At 31.6% G+C, this 23109-nt stretch overlaps 5 protein-coding genes across 7 annotated transcripts; 2 read left to right on the forward strand and 3 right to left on the reverse strand.

The window, feature by feature from the left end:
• Positions 1-84: 84 nt before the first annotated feature.
• LOC117161078 (myotubularin-related protein 10-B) lies at positions 85-4270 on the reverse strand. 2 transcript variants are annotated; one of them, XM_076625625.1, is made up of 10 exons: positions 3894-4270; positions 3279-3473; positions 3030-3185; positions 2818-2942; positions 2587-2739; positions 2007-2311; positions 1789-1935; positions 1558-1727; positions 1319-1489; positions 85-1006 (listed from the first exon to the last, which is right to left on the reverse strand). In XM_076625625.1, the coding sequence occupies exons 1-10, from the start codon at positions 3954-3956 to the stop codon at positions 536-538; spliced, it is 1956 nt and encodes a 651-aa protein (XP_076481740.1). In that variant the 5' UTR covers positions 3957-4270; the 3' UTR covers positions 85-535. The 2 variants fall into 2 exon arrangements, with proteins under 2 accessions (XP_076481740.1, XP_033198188.1); XM_033342297.2 differs by having other exon boundaries at positions 86-1006; positions 1558-1730.
• A 116-nt stretch (positions 4271-4386) lies between these two features.
• Positions 4387-7036, reverse strand: Hpf1 (Histone PARylation factor 1). The gene is made up of 6 exons (XM_033342310.2): positions 6918-7036; positions 6368-6531; positions 5686-6255; positions 5463-5611; positions 5158-5396; positions 4387-5086 (listed from the first exon to the last, which is right to left on the reverse strand). Exons 2-6 carry the CDS (start codon positions 6497-6499, stop codon positions 4776-4778), a joined length of 1401 nt encoding a protein of 466 aa, XP_033198201.2. The 5' UTR covers positions 6500-6531; positions 6918-7036; the 3' UTR covers positions 4387-4775.
• Positions 7037-7103: 67 nt separating this feature from the next.
• Positions 7104-10998, forward strand: Mgat1 (alpha-1,3-mannosyl-glycoprotein 2-beta-N-acetylglucosaminyltransferase). Its single transcript, XM_033342308.2, has 11 exons — positions 7104-7358; positions 7560-7687; positions 7744-7849; positions 7930-8081; positions 8153-8383; positions 8458-8596; positions 8672-8900; positions 8968-9072; positions 9138-9228; positions 9338-9508; positions 9918-10998. Exons 2-11 carry the CDS (start codon positions 7583-7585, stop codon positions 10029-10031), a joined length of 1443 nt encoding a protein of 480 aa, XP_033198199.1. The 5' UTR covers positions 7104-7358; positions 7560-7582; the 3' UTR covers positions 10032-10998.
• Positions 10999-11073: 75 nt separating this feature from the next.
• ND-19 (NADH dehydrogenase [ubiquinone] 1 alpha subcomplex subunit 8) lies at positions 11074-12629 on the reverse strand. Of its 2 annotated transcripts, XM_076625667.1 has the most exons (4): positions 12527-12629; positions 12236-12435; positions 11627-11805; positions 11074-11420 (listed from the first exon to the last, which is right to left on the reverse strand). In XM_076625667.1, the coding sequence occupies exons 2-4, from the start codon at positions 12362-12364 to the stop codon at positions 11204-11206; spliced, it is 525 nt and encodes a 174-aa protein (XP_076481782.1). In that variant the 5' UTR covers positions 12365-12435; positions 12527-12629; the 3' UTR covers positions 11074-11203. The 2 variants fall into 2 exon arrangements, with proteins under 2 accessions (XP_076481782.1, XP_033198205.1); XM_033342314.2 differs by lacking the exon at positions 12527-12629 and having other exon boundaries at positions 12236-12520.
• Positions 12630-13403: 774 nt separating this feature from the next.
• LOC117161101 (CXXC-type zinc finger protein 1) lies at positions 13404-16563 on the forward strand. The gene is made up of 6 exons (XM_033342353.2): positions 13404-13571; positions 13771-13892; positions 13971-14061; positions 14126-14346; positions 14421-14997; positions 15458-16563. Exons 1-6 carry the CDS (start codon positions 13542-13544, stop codon positions 15968-15970), a joined length of 1554 nt encoding a protein of 517 aa, XP_033198244.1. The 5' UTR covers positions 13404-13541; the 3' UTR covers positions 15971-16563.
• Positions 16564-23109: the final 6546 nt, after the last annotated feature.

Here is a 23109-nt window from a genome sequence, read left to right on the forward strand (position 1 = left end):
TAAAAAAAAGGGATTTAATAATAGGGATAGAAAGAATTCATTAGACCATAGATAATTTTTTCTACAAAAAATAGTTCCATTGTTATTTAATTTATAACATCAGTATTATTAAATATCAATTTTCCATAATTTTGCTATTTTACAATGCAACTTACAATGTAGAAAAGAGAAATCTTCGTAATATTGAAAATGCAATTTCACGATGTTTAATCCTTTAAGTACCAAATTAGGAAGAACTGAACCAAATGGATCGGTAATAATTTACAAAATAAACACATTAGATTGCCGTGTAAGTTATTTTTTCGCAAAATTCCGAACATATCTACAACATAAATACAAATGAAATTTATGATATAAATAAACAAGCAAATTATTTTTTTCGGTCATAACTTGCTTGTAAACACTACGAAAATCTGGCACTGAAAGGATTAAGAGAATTTTCCCTAATACTCATGACGATTCTCATGTAACTACAAAAGACGTTATCTGTTCCTTTTAACACGTCAAGAAAACAAACGTTAGCGAGATATGTACATCAGTCGGTCGCAGTGATCAAGGACTGCGCTTCTAACAGACTTTTCGTAGCAAGAATGGAGCTGTTCATGATTGGGGTGCTCACTATATTCCCAGATTTCTTATTTGAAAATGGATAGAAGCTATCGATATTCATCTGAACGGAGTAGCTGTTTGATTTACCAGTAGGCGATCCGCAATTACCATTTATGTTCATCTTCAACTGATTCACATCATTCCGTAGTAGCCTGGCATAAAGCTCAATATGATTCCGACCACCATTATGAATCTCCAGTGTTGGTATCCATCGAAAGTAACATTGAGTCCAAAGTTCTAGATTCGCAACATTGTACAGGGGTTTTATCACACATTTCTCCTTGGAGTCTGTCTCGCGGGGATTGTAAAGGGGATTATCAAATAATAAAATATCTTGGTCGCTGAATTGCTCTCTCCAATCCCACACACTTCTTAGAACAAGAGGTTTCTCTGGATCCTAAAAGACATTTATTTTTAAGATTAATAAGAAGTTACTTATACGCTTACACTCCTTAAAAATGTTAGATATTAAATATAAGATTAATATTTCTATACTCTGTCCAATGAGTTGAAGACATCTAAATAAACCTAGTTTACTATGTTAGTAGTCATTAGTAAATTAAGAAGTTTGTTGTTTCCTTTATTAATTGTTGATTTTGATCATATTTATTTATGTTTCCTAACTCAACTCTCTGAACAGAGTGTATACTAAATACTATATTAAATACTAAGATAGTTATTGAATGCTAAAAGATTTTAAATAAATTACCGTAGCTGCCGCAACTCGGTCTTTCTCGCAGTTAAAAATGAACGTATCGAAAATGGAAACATGGGCAGCATCCCACAAAGTTGTCAGGTACGTTTCCGTGAACTCGAATTCCGCGGGAAATTGTTGACTCAATTGCCAGACACAATCAAGGTATAAAAGGAGCAACGGAGACTATTGAGAAAAGAAAGAGAAGAATAAAATCTTTTGATTTATAAACAATTAAAATCAGATTAATTTACCTTCTCTGAAGTCCTCTTAGAAATATGTCCTAATCTATCACAGAATGGATGTCCACCTGCAACCCATTCTTTTTGCAAAAGAGACTGGAACCCATTTATGGTTCGAAAATAAGGATCAAGTAACAATTGAACTAAGCTCGATACAATACAACAAAGGTCTGTGCCAGCACCTTCTAAAAAATTAATCTTATTGAAATAAAGATAAAAAAAAGAATTATATTGTATTGTTACCTTGTAAAATAACAGAGAATCCTAAATGAAGGTGTTCACAGGCTTCAACAGCTTTTTGTAAACAATATGATACATGCTTTAACCATTTTGTGTTCTCTACTAACGAATAAAAATTATTATCCTGTAACCAAAACTGCCTAATGTTTTCTGAAATAGATAATAAATAATTACAATACTTATTGTAGAATTCACGGTTTCAATAAATAAATTGAATTTACCTGGAGAGCACAGGCTGACAAATTTTGAAAAAGCTAATGCTATTAACTTCACGCTAATACCTTTATTTAGCTCTAAAACGATTGGTGGCATTTTTTGCGGATGACTTTTACGAACGTTCTCGAACATAATGTTTTCTTGTATTCTATTGGTAACTAACGGCGAAAGTTCGGACATTTTTACTAATGCTGCACCACGCGCATTCGACCAAGACCAGATTGGTGGACGGTTACCTTGAAAGCGCTTAGCTGCATCTATTAGCTGACCATCGGTAATCGATGCCGGTATAATTATATATCGAGACAAGCTATAATAAAGTTTATATTACTGTGAATTGTTCAACGCACGATAGAATATTTAATAATTAGACTATGGATTTTTATGCAAATATTTTTGAGAATATAATGAAAACAGTAGAATCTCGGTAGAAAATTGTTTTACCTACCAAGTATTATAAAAGGCACTATACTTCGGATATTTTTTTATTTTGTCATATTATGAGCATTTTATGCGTTTTTGCACTTTCATATTTCCTATAAATGCATAAAACTCCGCAATCTGTTAATGATCAATTGTATTTACCTACGACAAAGCTTGAAGTCTATATTAACGGTAGATAGTCTCCAAAATTTTCTGAGTTTTTCATTATGTATGGTGCGTTCCAATTCGTTATGCCAATCCGAAATATCCCGAAACAAACGAACAGCTTTGTCAAGACTACTATAATAAGCTTCTCTGAAATCAAATGAAAGAAGAATAAATCATTTTGTAGTTTCAAAACTGTAGTTTAAAATATTTATCTGAAAAACTAACTGATAATCATAACCAAATAGCAACTGGTGTCTGCTAGGGAAAGCATGATGTAATAATGCTTGCAGAAGATTCTTCCCATCTCCAATAGGTGAAAATTTGAAAGAAAAGGACCATGTACGTAAATTCTAAAACCCATAACGTATTTTTCGATTAAAATGAAGAACGCGTGACAGATAACGCATCGTTCATAACAATGTATGGAAAACAATTACTTTACAAATAATAAATATCCCTTTTACTTTAGATGGTACAATATTTCCAGGTATCAGTTTTCTTTTCTTATCTCCTACAGTTACATAAATATCTTCTATGTTTGTTAAACATGTGTCCATATACCCATAAAGATGATTTTGTTGACGAGCCACATCCTGCAAGTAAAATACGTCTTAACAACTTTTAACAAGAAAACCGCAATTATGTTGATACATTTAGACTTTGTAAAGTTCCCAAAATTGACTTACATCTCCATTTGTCTCATCAGTCGTAACAAAAGTAAGTTTGAAATTTGTAACAGATAGAATGCCAGATGTTCCTTGATTTAAATCACTAACGGGTGAGAACATAAGGACATTTTGTGCTTTGGTGATGAAGATTTCACCTGGTAACAACTTAATATTGTTCTCGGATACAGAATTACGTCGACTAGAACCTAGTGGCTGCACATAATTCATGAAAACATCGTTAAATTCAATAAAAAATTAAGTAAATACGTTTTTTAATATATATTGAGTCATTAAGAAAATTCATAGAATATGCTCTTAGAAAAGTAGAAAACATCCTGTATATTTTCAGCAGACTTGGGCACTGTTTCTTTGAAATGAAAATAGCAAATAAAAATAATAATAATTACTCCAAATAAGATAACAAATAGTAAAATAATTTATTTTTCAAATATGTTGTTATTTGAATAAAATCATCTAAGATAATGTAACAAAACAAATAATAAATAAAATAGAAATTATATTTCAATAGCTATTTGCATAAAAGCTTATTTTAATAATGTCCAGCCCTGATTTCCAGTATCCAAGATAGAGGTTATGTCTGAATGTTTACATAAAATTGTATCTGACAATTACCTGCATCTCATGTTCCTCCAGACCAACATAACTTATGAAATTATTGCAACTTTTGCTTTCCATCGCAAACGTTTGAACGATTGCTGTCGATTGATGCGAACTAAAACCATAGAAATGAAAAATTCGCTCAGTGCACGATTCCTGCTTTTTTATTAGTTTCCCCTTAATTCCATTCTCGTCTGATCGTGCGAATTATCATTGTAAATTGAATGCGGGACATTGTTACGTTTATACAGAGAGATTCACTTCTTGACCCGGAACAAAATTATGATAGAATCTCCCGTTTCAACCATCCTGAATAATTCTTTCTACGGTTTCCTCTTCGTCCGTCGCTTTCGCGTTCGTTCATTGCTATAGTCTTTCAGCCTGTATTTGTCACTGTCACCGTGCATACAATTTTGCATCGTGTAACACGGACATTCGTTATCTGGTCAAATTTTATTTAGGATATGATTTACTTTACAGATTGAATTAGAGCTAAAAGAAGAATGAATAATGAAAGAATAAATATTTATTGATTAAAAACATATTTTAAGTATAAAAAGATAATTACAATTCGTTCTTTATTTACAGTGGCTACAAAAAGTATTCATACATACTCTTATACTCCAATGAAATGTTGTTTTATGAGGTTTAACATTTCATTTAAAATTTCTGTAGCTAGTACTAAATGAAGCTATGGATGAAACTATTATCATGAAAGTACTACTAGATGATACTAAATCTAATTAATTAGTATATAGATACTATAATAAATACAATGGTGTACAAATACTTTCTTTAATCACTGTGCTTTTAAGATTTACTCTTGTTTACTCTTCAACTGCTATACGGCAAAGACTTGTTTTATTTTTACGGTTATTGACAATTATAAACTATAACTTAGTCAAATTGAATAACACTCAGATCCAAGCTCCTCCTCCTGTTTTTTAAATGGGATGTAACAATTTCCAGGAATTGCGATCTTTGTAAGAGATTGTAGGCAAGGGATAGTAAATTTAGCACTTTAGTTTGAACAGAAAAAGCACCGCTAGAAAACAAATCGTGGCCTAACTCTAGAACTGTGCCGAAATCACATTCATCGGCTGCGATCGTTGCTAATCGTATCACCTCATCCAGTTTAGACATTGGCATCTTCCTCGCTTCCGGTGCCGGAGCATCTTCTATTTGTTTTAACAATTTTTGTAGCTCGCCTATAGTACAAATAATCATTATGAATTATATATTATGAATTTATTTAATTTCTTAATATATAGTTACTTACTATTACTAACAGCCAAGTTTCTGTATCCTAATTGAGTTTTCTTATCGTATGGCACCACAATGCCAGCTTTGTGAAAAGTTCTTGCAACAGTTTCTTTTTCTCTGGCTTGCATATTTTCTGCCCTTTTTTCTAAAGTTATATTTCTTTCCTTCGCAAAGCTCTTTAACTTTTGACGCAATTGTGCTATAGGAGTTTTCTCAAACGGAGTAGCTAACTTCAATTTTTCTTCAAAATGTACACTATGTAATGTAAAATGAAAGTTACAATTATATTTTAATAAATTTACAAATACTTTTACTACTTACTCCAGTGTACCAAATATATTTTCTGCAACAGGGTCGATTATACAATTCACAGCTGCTTTGTTCTTTGCCATAAATACAGGCTTTTCAAAGACATCGTCCCTCCAATAACCAAAATGCAAACCATCCTTGGTATTGCTTTTGATAACTGTCTGTAATGAAAACTTAGTAATTATTTAATCAGCATTATGTGATTATAAAATATTGTAAATTATAATCCTTTTACTTGAAATTCTGGTGGATCGTAATAATACCTCCAATGCCTTAACAGAGCTTCTTTATTCTCAACTTTAGCATTTATAAATCCTTTTCTGAATACATCATAAGGACCAACTAGTTGCAAATGAACAATTTTCAATGCATTCAAAGGATCTCTTTCACAAATGCTCTTACAGAATTCATAAAGCTGAAAGAAATCCTCTGGCATTTGTATAAAAAATAGGTGAGAAATAATTTCTTTTGCAGTTAATGGAAGTATTTCATCATTTTTTAAATATCTTCCATTTTCAATATCACCACCATGTAACAGTGATGCGATGGTGATTAAATCATTTGAATTTTCCACAGATTCTGTATTATTTGAATTTTCCAATTTTGCAGTAACTTCACAAGATGTATCATCATCTTTAATACTATTACTCTCCATGTTAGTTACAGCATTATACAAATCTTTATCAGTAATTTCATCATTTGTTTTCTGTATTTTCTTCTGTGGAGAAATGCTTGATACTTTATCATTAGCTTCCTGTTTCCTTTTGTTATTTATTATTTTTCGTTTTGTAATTTTTCCCTTTTTCTATACATTTTTAAATAAAAATTTATATAAAAAATTAATTCATAACATAACCAATATAATGAGATGCAGTACTTTTATATGAAACAGAAATAGAATAATTTAAAATTTATACCGTTTCTTTTGCAGGAGGATGTTTATATTTCTGGTGATGAATTGCATTTTTTTGGTAACATTTAGCTCCATATTGACAGGGAATTCGTGTGTCTTCTTTATAAGCTTTAAATTCTTTCTCTTTGTCAGACATCTTTTTTTTCGGTTAAATTTGGCGCGAAAAAACTGAAAGAGAAAATTGTATATGTCGGAATTTCATAAATAAATTGAAGATTAAGTTAATTAAATTTATTACATGAATTTCATTAAATATCCTTTTACTTGAATATAGAGGAACTAAATCATAAGATTAAATATAATTACTTTTACAGGTTATATAATATTCCTTCAATTAGATCAAATAGATACTTATTATTCTATCTAAATATAAATATTGTCTCTTTTATCCTCCATATATTTGAAATATTAAACATAAAGCTGTGTGCAAATCACACAAAAACTGCGTGTATAAAATTAAATACATATAATTTTCTTTATAGGTTATAAAATTCTCTTTAAATTACATCAACATATAATATCATTTAAATGTATCAAAATAAGAAAGAGCTTACGGTACTTCAGATAAAAGATTAGATCAAGGTTATCACACCTGTTATCGTGAAATATACTTTCGAAAATGAAATTCTTAATTTTGATAGGTTATTTGGGGGCGCCACAACGAACATCTACGTGGCTCCATCGCACGGTTGAAATCTAGATTTCTTGATAATTTTCCCAAGGGAAAACGATAGTTTTCGTCCAAAAGAAATTTTCTCCGCGTCTGCCGCGTAACTCAACAATGGAGTTTATAACACGGTGTCAGTGCATTAGATTTTCATATTTTATTTAAAATTTCATCTAGAAAACGGCAAACTTGCTAAACGTATTCATTTACTTCAAAAATTCGTCGATTGTCAGACAATAAGATTGTGAGACACTTGTTTCTCACCCACGAGAAAATGCTCGTTCTCGTATAACGATACTCGATAAGTGGTTACGTGGGTATCATAATGGTAAGTAATTTACTACGTTAAAGTCATTTATGAAAGAAATTTCCTTATTGATCATCATCGATAATGCATTTTTACATAACAATATTCCTGCAAAAATTTCTATATACATCAATAACAATTCATCAATAACTCTATCAGTGAGGATAGTTTAATGGCATTTGATGTATTTTGAAAATATTTATAGTATATTTCATATTTCAGATGAGGTGACACCTGGTCCTGCCATGCGGAACAGGTTAGTCACTGTTATTTTCGGCTCTCTTGTTCTGTGGGGCTTCATCACATATTTTTTGATTTCTGATGAACCAGTGAATAAAGAACGAGATACGGTAAGCCAATGAATTGAGATTTGGATCTTGTGATTAAACGATAATTTTATCTTTAGGCTAAAGTATCAAATCAGATTAGTAAATTGGAAAGGAGAATAAAGCAAGAAATAGCATTGAATCAGGAACTCCTTGAAGATATCAAAGAAGATAAACAACGTAAAAGTATGTTGATGGTTCAGATAACGTTAAATTTCACTTGAAAATATGATGTCTTAATTTGTCTTTTTTTTTATTTGAAATAGAAAAAGTAGATATTGTAAATACAAATGCAGATGAGAAACAAAAGGATATAAATCATGTCAACGAAGACAAGCTTCTCTTTGAGAAGGAGGAAAAGGATATTAATAATAATGATAAAAATGCACAGCAATTGCAAATAGAGCCTATGTATTCAGTAAGTATTGTAATACATTTGTCGCAGTTGAGTTTTAATAATATAATTCCATGTGCTTCTTTCTTTAACAGAGTGAAGCCTCTTATAATGTTCCTATGAAGGGAAAGCTACCAAATGGATCTCCGATATTAGCAATTTTGGTGTTTTCTTGTAATCGCATTACTGTACAGAGGTGTCTTGATCAGTTGATCAAATACAGGCCCAGCGTAGAGCAATTTCCAATTATTGTCTCGGAAGATTGTCAACATCGACAAACTGCTGATGTTATTGCCAGATATGGAAATCAAATAGTGCACATACAAGTAGTCTATCATATTAATCTTTCTTTCTAGTGTATGAGATGACCTTAACAACATAAATATAAAATATTTTCCAGCAACCCGATCAATCGGATATCGAAGTACCTCCGAAAGAGAAGAAATTCAAAGGGTATTTCAAAATTGCACGCCATTATGGATGGGCTCTTAATTATGTATTCTTTCAACTTAGATATGATACTGTGATAATAGTTGAAGGTAATTTATTTTGTATTTATAATTATATCTTGATTGTATTAAGTTACTTTGTTAAAATTCAATTACTTTATTTAGATGATTTGGACATAGCCCCAGATTTTTTTGAATATTTTTTGGGCACATATCCTCTATTAGTATCTGATAATTCTCTATGGTGTGTGTCTGCGTGGAATGATAATGGTAAAGCTGGTTTGGTCGACGACAATGCAGCAGATGTATTATATAGAACAGACTTTTTCCCTGGATTAGGCTGGATGTTAACGCGTCAATTATGGACTGAACTTTCACCGAAATGGCCGAAATCGTAAGTAGAAATTTTATTTAAAGAACTTTTATTTAAAATCGGTAGACTGATTGATTTATTTTAATAGATATTGGGATGATTGGATAAGACAACCTGAACAACGTCGAAATAGAGCCTGTATTCGACCAGAAATATCTAGAACTAGAACGTTTGGCAAGACGGGAGTGAGCAAGTATGTACTTAAATTAATAGGAACATATTCTGTTAATTTAAATTTAATCTGTATGTTATTTGCAGTGGAATGTTCTATGAAAGGCATTTAAAGTATATCAAGCTGAACACAGAATTTGTGCATTTCACAAAAATGAACTTAACTTACTTACTAAAAGTAAGAAAAAGTACATTTTAATAGCATTTAATAATAGCTTAATTCTAAGATTGTGTAAGGTATATAAAATTAAAAAAAAATTTATCTTTATTTTAAATAAATCTTTCAGGACAATTATGATATAAATTTCGTCAATGAAGTGTACCAATCAACGGTAGTGAGTTTTTCTGAATTGAAAAGTGGAAAAGTTGTGGCACCTGGCGCCGTACGAATTCCTTATTATTCTAGACAAGCGTACAAAAACACTGCCAAGCAGTTTGGATTAATGGATGATTTCAGGGTACTACACAATTCTTAAATTATGAAATAGATTGTAGTATTGTTCGTAATATAGCATGATAATTAGACTGCGAATATTTATGAAGATTTATATTTCTATAAATATAGTTAAAAGGCTGGAATCTAAGTGGAAAATTATTTTTGCTACTAAATATATAAAATACTCAAAGTACATTATATTCTTTAAAGAGAAATGCTTTGAGCATTTTATGTATTATTATATTATATTCTCTATTAGGAGAGAATATTGTACTTTCGATATTTTATATATTTTTTCTTATTACATGCATTCTGTACATTGTTGCAGCTTTATATTCCTCATAAATGCATAAAAATTCGTAGTTTAGTGATAATAAAATGACTCATGTATTAATATTTACAATGGATTTGATATTCATCATTTTATGTAGAGTGGTGTACCAAGGACTGGCTATCGTGGAGTGGTCACGTTCTATTACAAGGGACGACGAGTACATTTAGCGCCCAGTGCAAACTGGAATGGTTATGACACAACATGGAGCTAACAAAAGATTCGATATTACATCCCCCTTTTTAGACTTAAACGACTAATTGCTTCCATAAGATCGTTCGTTGAAATCGAATGAATATTTTAACTACATTGAAAACACATGACACATGAATGTTTATTAGTTATAAGTGTTGCCAGTCGAATTTGTGTCAACGAATTCATCAAGGATTAACGGCTGCTTGTAATTTTTCTTATAGAAAATTCCTCAGCGAAATTTGGGTAAATATTGTTACGTAATAAGAGATTTGCATAGTGCCTCAAAACTCATACCCACCGTTTGTACACAAAGTGCAATGTAGATCATGGTATACGGAAAGTCTACTTCGAGTATAAACGTAAAAGTGAAAATAGCGTTCCAGAATATCATGTCTATGGAGTATTGTATACCGAATTGTAAAACGACTGATAAAAAAGATTTGGATTATTCGTGTAATTTGGCTTTACTTGTATTAATTCGCTTCCATTTTTTTCTTTCGTTTTATCTAGTCTAAGTATAAATGGGATGATTTGTTTGAATAGATTTAATAATTCCTATTCTCTTCCAGTAATATTTTAAGGTTTCTGAACCTTTATGTAATTCAGTGGGATTTCCTATTCCACTTATTTGGAAATCATTAATATATAGATCCGTGTTGCACGAATAACCTAAAGTCTTTTCATTGTGTACATAATGTTTATATTATATCAGGTGTATATAATTTAAAAAGAAACCAATGTTTCAGCTGAATTCATTCTTGTTGCTTACTTCCGGGACGCGTAAAGAATTTTATATGTTACTATCAAGTAATAATTGAAAAGTCAAGAAGGTATGACTTCATTGAATTATTTCCGGTATTATTTAAAAAGATTTCAGTGAAGCATATACAAATGTAAAATAAATAAATTCCGTATTATAATTTCTTTATCTTATAATAACAAGCAAATGTTCTATTAATAATAAAAAGATCATATGCAAGCACTGATATTGATGTTTACTTTTATCTTTTTATTTGATTAAATATGTTTGGTAGTTCATAATTTACTTCATTTTCGACGCATTCATGTTGCTTGCAAGCATTTATTCACAATCCTATACAGAACAAATACAAGTCAATTATATGACAATATTCATTCTCCCAAACTTGTAGTGTATTTAGACTACAAAACTTGCAATTATATTAAATAACATTATAAATTGAAACCACTATGTCCACCGTATTTTGGAGGGGGATAGGGTGGCTTAGGTAGCTGAGGCACTGCATCTGGAAATTCTCGTTTTTCTTGTGGCGGTTTTGGTCTTGGTGAATCATGTACTTTTGCTTCGCAAAAATATCCAAAAGGTGGTCGTTCTAATTTTAAGTTTTTTAACATACAATCATCAAATACCTGTCTGGTCTTACTGCAACTAATAATTATTGAATTATGTTACAACCTGGTAAAAACAAATTTATCTTTTCATATTGTAAATCATTTCTTTTTATCTTTCTCTTTTTTTAAATATTATAGTAATCAAAATTGTAAATATTCATTGTAAAATTTTTTCGTCAACGGAGAATAACAAATTTTTATATTTACATACTGTGCAAAAATTTGTATCTATATTTTACATACTGTTCATCATTGCTTGCTGTTGGAGATGTGTCTATAACACAATCCACATGTGCTTGGAATTCGCTTCCACAATGTTTCTTAATGTCCTGGAATCCTTCTATCGCACACTTGGTTACTTCTTTGCCTTCTTTCAGACATTTACGAGGATCTTTCAATTCATATCTACATAGCATAAATTCCTAAAATCAGGATATTACTTCGATTAAAAATTTATTGATATGCAACTCATATATTTATAATTAGACTGCAGATTTTTATAGGAAATTTGAAGTTGCAAAAATTTACACAACACATATAATATGCAAACATATATAAAATATTCAAAATAAAATATTTATTACAATATTTAGTACATGAAACTTTCTGTTTTAGGTTTTACTTCTTCAGTTATGTTCATAAAATTATAAAAATGCATAAAAATCCACAGTTTATACATAATAAATGATTTATCATACATTGGAAATTGGGAGTAACAATTGTTATTAATTTGCATAAACTTCATTAAGATTATATAACTTTGAAGGCACTTCGAATCGCACAACTTTGTGCGATTAATATCAAACAATATTGTACTTTATAATAAATGGAAGGCGAGAAAGAAACACGTACATTATTAAACCATTCGCATCTTTTTGCAAGAAAGACAGCAGCGGCAGCAATATAAGGCCAACTGATATTTAATTCTTGTGTATTTAATTCTTCGTCCGAAGGGAGCTTGAAATTCTTCGAATTAGTCATACTGTATTCTACTGGATCACAGTATAATAACGAGATAAATGTCGTGTTTCATGAATTAATTGATGGCAATCCTAAAAACAACAATTACAAATTCATTTCAACATATTAATTCATTGATTCTTTGATGTAAAAGTACAATAGATATCACTACGTAGATATTACTTAACTACTGGGTTTTCGAAGGCGGATCTGGATGCCCTCTTCTCAATATTAATTTTTGTTGATGTAAGTAATGGCGGTGTATTCAAAAACTTAAAAGTTAAAAATATATTATTAATCCTAGATAACCTTTAAAGTATTTGAAGAACAGCGAAAAAAGACCCTTTAGAAACGTTGACTAATATTTCAAACATATAAATTTTTCTTTGAGTTACCAGCCACTATACAGTGTCAGAAATGCGTTATTTTAAGGTTAGAAAAAATTATCTCTGACAATGATTCTCGCGCTACTGTGCGTGCTACTAACATTTGGTAACAAGATACTGCGCATGTGCAGTGATACGAGTGCAGGAACATACCAACTTCAGGTTCCTTTGGAACCTCCGATTAAACTATACTGTTAATTAAATATAAATGAAAAAACATTACTTAAATTTTATTGGATATATAGATATCAATTAAATTAAACGCTCTATCATTATTAACTGCAGATTTTTATGCATTTATAGAAAATTTGAAGATACATTTACAGAAAAAGAAAAAATACATAAAATATTGAAAATATAATATTCGTTCTGATATACAAGTTGTTTGATAGATCTTACCAAAGTTTTACCTTTTTATTTGTTACTTGTTATAAAAATACGGATTGGCATACAAATCCACAGTCTATTTATATATTATACATTTTATACTCGATAGAATACATTATTTTATTATATGGAAAAACAGGTAAATAATATTATAGAAAGATATTTATGAATATGATTGCGCGTTCTTCTATTTTAAAGATATGTTTTCATCAAAAAGATGATAATGCTAATGCTGTAATTGATCTTTAACGAATTTGTAAGTTACGTACCAGAGAAAGTTGAACACCACTGCAGTAGTTATTCTGTCATGGTGGTAGTGTTCTTTTGTGTTCCGTTAAAAATGAAATTTTCTGCATTTTAGAGATTATAAAGACATTCTAAATAATAAATTCTGTAAATATCGTGCTCAATAATAATCTACAACCATGAGTGATAAAAGGCAACAGAATTTATCGGTACGTACTCGTAGGACAATATATATATTTATGATAATTTTAAGATACCCATTTTTCGGAGTATTTAAGTTTAGTATTAAGAAAAACAAATTTAAATCTATTAAGTTTAAGATTTTGAATAAACATGCTCCATTTACTATCTTTTTAAACTAATTTTTACAAAATTCCATTATTGCTAAATAAAGATTCTATTTTACAGAAAGAAGAAATAGCAAAACAGTTTATGTTGCCAGAGAGAAAAAGCAAAATTGCTACTTTATTGAAACAGGATGGACAAGCATATTGTATTTGCAGAAGTTCTGATAGCTCGCGTTTTATGATGTAAAGTGTAAACATAAATTATTCATTGTTTATCACCTAATGCAAATCAATGCTGAATGAAATTTATATTAATTTCAGAGGATGCGATGCATGTGAAGAATGGTATCATGGTGACTGCATAAATATAACAGAGAAAGATGCCAAGCATATAAAACAGTTCTTTTGTATTGTAGGAATTACTTATTTTTAGTGAGCCATTTGTATTAGGTTGTACTAATCGAATATATTTTTAGCGTTGCAGAGAAGAGGATCCGACTCTAATAACACGTTACAAACCTCGAAGAACAGATCAAGAAGATCGTAAATACAAGAAGCATAAAGAGAAAGAAAGAGCACATCGATACGAGTATGATGCACCTTGGGATCCTACAGCAATAAAGAAATCGTCTAAACGTTGTGGAGAATGTACAGGTTGTGTGAGAACAGAAAATTGTGGAAAATGCGATGCATGCAGGTAATCATAACATGAATATAAACAAAAAAACTCTTAATTAGTTCTATCCTCACTAATAATCATTTAATTTTTAGACATTTAAAAAAATTTGGGCCATCAGTTAGATTGAAGCTCAGATGTATACAGAGAACTTGCAGAGTGTTAGGTGATCCATTGAAACCATCAAAGAGCTTCAACAAAAGCTCAAAATTTATTAAGAAACGGAAAAGAGACTCTAGTAATGAAAGGAATGAACATTTGGAAGTACCACGACACTGTTATGGACCCGCTTGTACGAAACAATCTCGACCAGGTAGTAAATATTGCTCAGACGAGTGTGGCTTGAAATTAGCAACTAACAGGATTTACCAAGTGCTACCTCAACGGATTCAAGAATGGTCATTGACGCCATGTATAGCAGAGCAGAATAATAGAAGACAATTAGAAACAGTTAGGAAACAGCAGCAAGACGTTCGAAGAATACTTCAGGAGCTGGATAAGAGGCACGCAGAGTTGGACAGAATTATCGAACGCGCCAAGCACGCGATGATTGATCCTCAGACAGAAGTGGATGACAATGACGACACAGAAATGAGCATGTATTGCATTACTTGCGGCCATGAGATTCATTCGAGGACTGCTATCAAGCATATGGAAAAGTGTTTCAATAAGGTATACTCAAAGAATACATAGTGCGTACTACAGAGCTAAAAAGAAATCTTGCTTATGATCCAGCATTGCTACATTGTTTTATTTGTATGTACATTACCATGTATAAGTATACTGATACTTGGTGGTATCAAAAGATTGATAGTTTTATTATATTTTCAACATTGTGATAGAAGAATGTTTTTCTAATTCTTTACTTTACTTTTTAATTTAATTCTTTACTTCTTACCATAATGGATCAAGTATTCTGTTAAATTGAAACTGAAACAAGGAATATAACTGCATCAATCAAGTTCCATGTTTATCTCTAATATATAGCCGACACATCCTAAAATCTATATAACTTTTAGAATGTGGTTTGAAATACATATTTCAATCATTCTAAGATGTCTACAACTTTTTTTCAGCTCCATACAATCTACCCTTTGATCTTTTTATTAAATTATATGTATTTATTTTTCAGTACGAATCTCAAGCATCCTTCGGTTCAATCTTCAAAACTCGTATTGAAGGACAAGTAATGTTCTGTGACTTTTACAATCCTGTGAATCGAACTTATTGCAAAAGGTTAAGGGTTCTTTGCCCCGAACACTGCAAAGATCCAAAGATCAGTGAAACCGAAGTGTGTGGTTGTCCGTTGGTTACAAACGTGTTTGACACGACTGGTGAATTTTGTCGAGCGCCAAAGAAGAGCTGCGTGAAGCATTACGTCTGGGAAAAGTTGAGACGAGCAGAAATTGACATGGAGAGGGTGAGACAGTGGTTGAAAATAGACGAACTTGTCGAACAGGAGAGGCAAATTAGAGCGAATATGGCTACTCGGGCTGGTGTCTTGGCTTTAATGCTTCATTCTACATATAATCATGAATTAATGGAACAAATGACGCAAGAACAAAACAGAGAACAGCTAGAAGCTATGGAAGAGGAACTGCAGCGAAGGTACGGCTTGCTCCAAAAGGAGCACACCGCAGAATAATGATTGTTCTTGCTATAAATGGTGTCTTGTAGCTGATGGTATGTTGAATTTTATAACATATCTCCATGATGTGTTCAATATCGTATTTATAATAATATATTGTACAGAGTAATATTATTAATAGCGAAAAATAGGAACGTATAACGTTTAGCAAATAAGATTCGTGGTTCGGAATGATCTAGAATAAATGATAAATTTGTAAAATAGTTATTGTTAAGAATTATGAAAAAATCTTCTTGGATGAGTTGAAGAAATATGATTACTCGATTATTGAGATTTAATTGGGAATGAAATTATTCATAATGAAAAGGAAAAGATTATTAGAAATTATTGTTAGAAATATAAAAGATGGAGATGCTCGGTTCAATGAAACTTTTGCAATAATAATATTATAGTTGACTCGCTTAATAATAAAATTAACGATTTACAAGTTAGAGAAACAAAGGGCGTATAGTTACAAAAAAAGAAGCTGCAAAAAAAAATAGAAAAATTGCCTCTGGATCGACTTTGTATAATTGTGTATTTCTCTTTATTTATAACGTTCAATTAAACTTTTGTAAATTCAAATTTATAATATAATTTTTCATTATCTATTTTAGTGTTCACAATATATCATTTCACATTATATGATTGCACATGTGAAACAAATCAATAACTCGTTATATGAAACATAATTCCAACGTTTCTAAAATTTACCACACTTTAACTTCAATAAATATATTACTTGCTTAATTTTAACCAGTTAAGTTCCGACTCGTCGCTAGAAAGGATACTCTCTCAAAATACTTCTGAATTACAACAAGTTTCCAATCATAACACAGGATATTACATATTCTGGCACAATACAACTCTTCAATTTTTATTACTGCATGTATATACATATAGATATATATGTATATATATTCTGAATATCAGTAACGCATACATATTCTGAACACACATATATATATATTTATATATATATATATGTATATATATTTATACATGTCACATCTTTCCTTCGTATCTTTTTATGCTGCTTGGTATGTTTTTGAGGCAAACTGTGAGAATTAAAACACACTCTCTCTCGTTTTCTCTGGGCATCTGTATCGGCAATAACCCATTGACAATGGAATAAACTTCGAATATCCTCCAAAAACGCTTTGGATGAAACTCGCTATAAATAACTAGCTTAATATATTTAGTGTTTTGCCAAGTGTTGCTCTCAATATAGTTGCAAAAAACAATCTGCGTAACTCCTAGGATTCGTACTTGGGAATGAAGGCTTATTTACCAAAAAATTTAGTTCTTTTTATAATTTCATTCACCACTTTCTTCTTCATTTTTTTATTTTCTTATGTCATTTATCAGTAAATTAGTATTATAACAGTGTCCAATGTCTCCTCACTATATGTATACGCATTTAGTATTCTTTTAAATGATCTATGAGTTAACTTTATCTTTTTTCTCTTGTTTCCTTTCTTATCCTTTTTTTTTGTTCTTTTTCCTTTTCTTTACACGCAAAGACATGCACGCACTTTTTTTCATGAACTTACTCGCAAACTGAATGTGCATTTTCTGACACACTGTCATTATCCGCCACCGGCTTTCGTGATCGGCGAAACGGCGATCGATAGCCTGGAAATCCAGTAAATTGAGAAAACGATGGAAATATAATCAATGTATACGTACGTATTTTTGTTCTTTTCTGTTTTACTTTATAATCTTTCAGCTCTGAGCGCGCGCACGACGTAGCTAGGATTTTCTTTTTACGTATAATTTATAAACGACGAGACACAACTAAGCTGCCGAAAGAAATCGTCTCTTCCGCTAGCTCAATGGTATTATTATTATTATTATTATTATTACTTTTTTTGTATACTTTTTAATACTCTTTTTTTTCTCTTTTGTCTTTCTAATTACTCTTGACGATCGTCGAGACTTGGTCCCAACCGCAATGGTGAGTTTTCTCGTGTCGCTCTGGATCCATTAATAACTAGATTGCGGATGTTTATGCAAATTCATATCTTTCTAAATATGAATAAAGAAATGGAACTTAAAATAGAGACTTGTTCCGTTTTCTAAATATCATTACTAGACTGCGGATTTCTATACATAAAATTTTCTGAACATATGCAACTGGAGAAATGTAACCTAAGTGAAAATTTATTTCATCTACTAAATACAATAAATACTCTATTTTGGATATTTTATAGATTTTTACATATAATATGTACTCTGTGCATTTCTACACCTTTAAATTTGCTATAAATGCATAAAAATTCGCAATCTAATCATAATTTTGATGCTTTCACTTTGAATATATTACATATTCTTGCATGCTATATACATTGTGTGTATTTTTCCAACCTTAAATTTCTCATAAATGCATAAAAATCCGCAGCCTGCTAATAACGATCGATCATGGACTCGAAATTCCAGCCGTTTCTCGGTCCTCACGACGGAAGCCGCATTCTTTTCAAACATTTTTCTGACGAAATTATGCGAATCTGTAATTTTTTTCGAAAATGTTTAAATACATATATTTAAATATATATGTTTAACCCTCAACTGGTATCGTTGCAGTAGAGTACATTCTTATTTGTCAAGTATTTTAATTTGTTTAAACATTTATGTCTGAGGCGATAAAAATAATTAATGATACTTTTTCTCCAATAAATTTATATTTTAATATTGAGTACCGTAAACTTGTAGTCACCTATATTACCCAAGGATAACAGTTAAGAGCTAAATTAAATTAAAAATAAAAAATTAAGCGACCAAATTTGCCGCGTGTATGATTTATGTAACAAATTCGTTTGTCGTTTGGTATTAAATTTCGAATCTCTTTCATTAAATAATTTAAAGTATGTAAAAATATACATATTAGAATTTTTTAACAAAGCAAAACAAATTTTAAGTTAGATAATCTATTTCCAAAGGATAATGGACCAAAATTTACTTAATAAATCTATACATATATATGTATAATTAACCTAACTTATCTTCAGAAGATAATAGAGCAAAATTTAATTAAAATCTAGTAGCTAAAAATGAATCTTACGTAATTAAAAATGAAAAAGTAACGATTTTTAGCGAAAGAACTTATTACACAACATAATAAATTAAAAATTAATAATTATCGTCATTTATGACATATAGAATTTCGACTTCTGCATTTGAGATTTCGACAACTTCGATTTTGTTCTTCGTTCGAATCTGTACCAAATTTGGAAAACGATCATAACCTATAAAAGAATCGATTTTATTTTCTGTATTTCTTTAGTTAATTACTTGTTTATTTTTCAAAAGGATAATCATGGAAAGCGATTCGAAGGATAGTCGACGTTTCAAAAAGAGTACAGCTAGGTCCGATCGATCGACAATCGATTTGTTCGCGATCGATAATCGGACGCGAAAACGGCGGGAGATGGATGCAGAGAACAATGATTGTTTGCCTAATGGCTGCAAAGATAATGACGAAGGCGCGACAGTGTCGGCGAAATTGAACAGTTTACAGAGGTTATCCTTTCTTTTTTGTATATATCTCGTAAATAATCTTGTACTTTAATTACTGAAATGAGACGACAAGATTTTCTTTTCTAAACAACGGGGCGGGAATAAACGTCGCTAGATGTGTAAAATATAATTATTCGATAGATCCGCATAGTTTTTTTTTAAATACAAGTTTCGACGCGTCTAAAGTAGCTCTTTTTTTCAACTTTTTTCTCTTTTTTCCCTCAAGAAAGTTCGTCACGGTTCTATGGGATCCTTCTTTCCCTCTTAACACGAAGAAGAAAATTCGCCGCTGCTTCGAGCGCGATAACGATCGATCCAGCAGTAAGATATTGCAGCACTCGTACGTATCACTGGTATCGATCTTTCAAATCGTCTCGCATCGTTCACTCTCTCTCTTTTTGTTTATTGCTTATAGTACAAGGACGCGATTAACGCTATTCAACTTTTTTTATTTTTCCTTTTTTTTACGTCATTAGACGTGAAATCAACGTCTCCGACAGCATGAGTCGAGTTTTACCAACCTCTTTTTAATTCTTTCTACAAAAAATTCATGTACAGTGAAAGCTGGATAAGTGTGCGGCACGATATACTCCGTATTTCGTCATTATCCCTCCCTCTCTCGAATTTCTTTCTCTTTCTTTTTTACTGTCTTTTTTGAAGTTTGGTCTCGACCAATAGATCAGCATTTTTCAACCAATGTACCGCGAGAATTTTGAAAACATGCAATATCTAATTATTTAGTCAGGGGCACTGACCTCTTCTCCTTTAGATTATCAAATAAAAATATACTGACAGCCAAAACAATAGTCGCCCAGTGTGAATATCCTGTCTTGAACCAAATATAATATATCTTTTGGTGTTCCGCAGAATTTTACTAATTAATTCATGCCTTAGTATTAGTTTGTTAAGGATTAGATAAAAGAGATTGAAAATTGTTGCAATGGAAAATACATCCGTCTATTAGATAAATGCAAGTTCGTGTTTCTTTTTCTCGAACACTTATTCAACTTTAACTGTATCATATTGGAAAAGTCCTAATAATTAAGTTACGTTAGGTATGTTTTTTAGGTTAAAAGGAAAGGAAATAGATAATCAGTAGAGGAAAGAAAATCTCGATGCACGGTGTCTGGAGATGCATAACGCGATTATTATCGAACAATGGCGGAGCGTAAAATCAAGAGAAATTACAGTGTACGTTAAATGCCATTACGAAAGTGTCAACATCCGGCGTCTCGATACCGCAGGCAGTGGCACGTTTCGATTCTATACGATAGACCGGAGATACCAGATTCGAAAACAGAATTTTTGTGGCTATGCAACCATCGATCGACAGAAATTCTCCCAACTATTTGAAAATACTCAGCACATTTCCTTCTTTTCTCCTTCTTCTTTCGGTATATCGTGAAATGATATTACAAATGGTACAATATTAGCAATATTACCACGTGAATTCGTAATTCGAAATTTTCGTTTACGCATGGGCCACAAATCTCTTTCTCCAACAAGATTAATTCTTTCGCAAACCAATATCAATCAATATCTATTGTGAAGTCGATATTGAGACTCAATTATCGTTATCATTATCATCATCATCGTCGTCGTCGTTATTATCACTAATATTATTATTATTATTATTGATTCAACAAGGACAGAAGACAACGGTTAACAATAAATTCTGTGTAAGAATATTTAAATGCCGCAAAAGGATTAACCTTGCAATCTGGAAATACCGACGGAAACAATTTGATCGGCGATGGGGACGACGATCTCCGGTTTAGTCAAATCTACGAGAAAGTTTGCGTCACGGGCCACCGGAAGTCGCCCCCCCCCTCTCGCTGTTCCTCTAACTCTCTGATACAGTGATAAATAAACCGCGGATTTTTATGCAATTATAAGAAATTTAAAGATACAAAAATGCATAGAATGTATAGAATGTATAGTATAAAGAAGTATATCTAATATCCAAGGTATAATAGCCTTTATAACATTTAATAAGTAAAAGAAATTTCTGTCTAGGTCCTACTCATTTAATTGTATCTCTTGAACATATGAATTTGCATAAAAATCCGCTGTCTAGTGATTAGGTTTACTTTACAAGGATATACAAGTGTTTTCTGGCTACTCGTCTCCACCGAGTTCCTTTAAACAAAAACGAACAAAATCATCGGATTGCTTGATCAATCTATAGGACCATTATCATGATCGTGATCTAACCAATAATAATATATATTTACAACAAAAACAAATGACATAAATATGTAAAAAGATTGAAAAAAGGAAAAAATACTATAAAAAGTAAGTAAATGATTGAGAATTATTTTATACGCCAAACATAACCTATACATATAAGACAAATTTTGAGCATGATAAATGCCCCTAGAGATCGATGACCGATTAAAGGCGCGAGAATACTATTGTATGTATATATATAGTATATATATAGCATATATATATATAGTATATTTACATCGTTAGGTGAAGACAGCTCGATCTCGTTACAGGATCGATAATCAGTTCGAAGCACGAGATGGGAAACGACGTTTACGGATCGATGCAATATCATACCGCTGCACGAACATGATTTTTCTCACTTTCATCGTGTCGATTAAGTTCACACTTTATATTCTATCCTCTTCTTCTTTTATTCATCCTCTTCTGTCTTTTATTCCATCTTCTTTTCTTCTTGCTCGTAGCAACGTCGAAAGGAAACACAAAAGGTATAGAGACGTCCCCGGAGCAGAGTGGCCGATTTTACAAGGATTCGCACCGGTGACGATCGTCGCGAGGTATATACAAGGACAGTTTCTCTTTCATCAACTTCGATGCTACGAGAACTCAACTATATATTTTGTCTCAAGAATGGCCTCGAATAAAACCTTACACACGAGCAGCTTCTATGCCGGAATATCGAGCTGACCACAGTCAGCTGACCATATTTTTCTCTTCTCGTACTTTTATCTCCCCGTGGAATCGTTCGTTCTCCCCCCCCCCCCCCTTCCTTACTCTTCTCATAAACACGCGACTCGTCCGATAACATCGGTCTGTATCGAGAGAGGACAGCATTTTTGCTCGTTTCATTTTATAACAATACTATTTACTCTCATTCTGTATTGGATATCGAAACTACACGATTTGTTCCTCCTTTTTTTTTGCTTTCCGTGTACGACATTAGTTTTTTTATACTCTACACAATCTTAAATAGTCGCGAAATGCGTTTAAATATAGAGTACAGAGTAAGAACAATCGGAGCGTATAAAGATGCTTAATGCAGTTTAGGGACGGGACAAGAGTGACGAGTCGAGTTTCGTTCATCTTCTATTTTTTTTGCATTTTTGTTCATCGTTTTTATCTCGGTATTTTTTGTTCTCTTCGAGTTCCACTCGGATGATCGTGCGATCTCGACGGCGGGCAAGAAGAACGTAAAAAGGTATACAACGAGGATGACAATAGGGTGAGAAAACGGCAATAACGAGAACGGTGATCCGAGCATGCAGAAACTTCGATAACAGCAAGATATCGATAACCTGTATGTGTGTGTGTGTATTTTTTTCCATTTCTCATTGATTCTCGATTTTTTCGTATCTTTTTTTAAAGAGGATGTTCAATGCCCACTTTTAACGACAACCGTAATTATAACAATC

Source organism: Bombus vancouverensis, chromosome 16 (genome assembly GCF_051014615.1).
Source record: "Bombus vancouverensis nearcticus chromosome 16, iyBomVanc1_principal, whole genome shotgun sequence".
Lineage (NCBI taxonomy): Eukaryota > Metazoa > Arthropoda > Insecta > Hymenoptera > Apidae > Bombus > Bombus vancouverensis.

Coding starts and splice junctions, on each gene's coding strand:
- LOC117161078 (XM_033342297.2), bottom strand. CDS start 3,956: ATGGAAAGCAAAAGTTGCAATAATTTCATAAGTTATGTTGGTCTGGAG. Junction 1,490..1,557: donor CTAAGAGGACTTCAGAGAAG/GTAAATTAATCT, acceptor TTTTCTCAATAG/TCTCCGTTGCTCCTTTTATA. Junction 1,007..1,318: donor ACCGAGTTGCGGCAGCTACG/GTAATTTATTTA, acceptor AATGTCTTTTAG/GATCCAGAGAAACCTCTTGT.
- Hpf1 (XM_033342310.2), bottom strand. CDS start 6,499: ATGTCTGACAAAGAGAAAGAATTTAAAGCTTATAAAGAAGACACACGA. Junction 6,256..6,367: donor ATCCTCCTGCAAAAGAAACG/GTATAAATTTTA, acceptor AAAAATGTATAG/AAAAAGGGAAAAATTACAAA. Junction 5,397..5,462: donor AATATATTTGGTACACTGGA/GTAAGTAGTAAA, acceptor TACATTACATAG/TGTACATTTTGAAGAAAAAT.
- Mgat1 (XM_033342308.2), top strand. CDS start 7,583: ATGCGGAACAGGTTAGTCACTGTTATTTTCGGCTCTCTTGTTCTGTGG. Junction 8,384..8,457: donor ATCAAATAGTGCACATACAA/GTAGTCTATCAT, acceptor AATATTTTCCAG/CAACCCGATCAATCGGATAT. Junction 9,509..9,917: donor GATTAATGGATGATTTCAGG/GTACTACACAAT, acceptor CATTTTATGTAG/AGTGGTGTACCAAGGACTGG.
- ND-19 (XM_076625667.1), bottom strand. CDS start 12,364: ATGACTAATTCGAAGAATTTCAAGCTCCCTTCGGACGAAGAATTAAAT. Junction 11,806..12,235: donor GATGCGAATGGTTTAATAAT/GTACGTGTTTCT, acceptor TCCTGATTTTAG/GAATTTATGCTATGTAGATA. Junction 11,421..11,626: donor ACAGCAAGCAATGATGAACA/GTATGTAAAATA, acceptor AATAATTATTAG/TTGCAGTAAGACCAGACAGG.
- LOC117161101 (XM_033342353.2), top strand. CDS start 13,542: ATGAGTGATAAAAGGCAACAGAATTTATCG. Junction 13,572..13,770: donor AAAGGCAACAGAATTTATCG/GTACGTACTCGT, acceptor TCTATTTTACAG/AAAGAAGAAATAGCAAAACA. Junction 14,998..15,457: donor TGGAAAAGTGTTTCAATAAG/GTATACTCAAAG, acceptor TTTATTTTTCAG/TACGAATCTCAAGCATCCTT.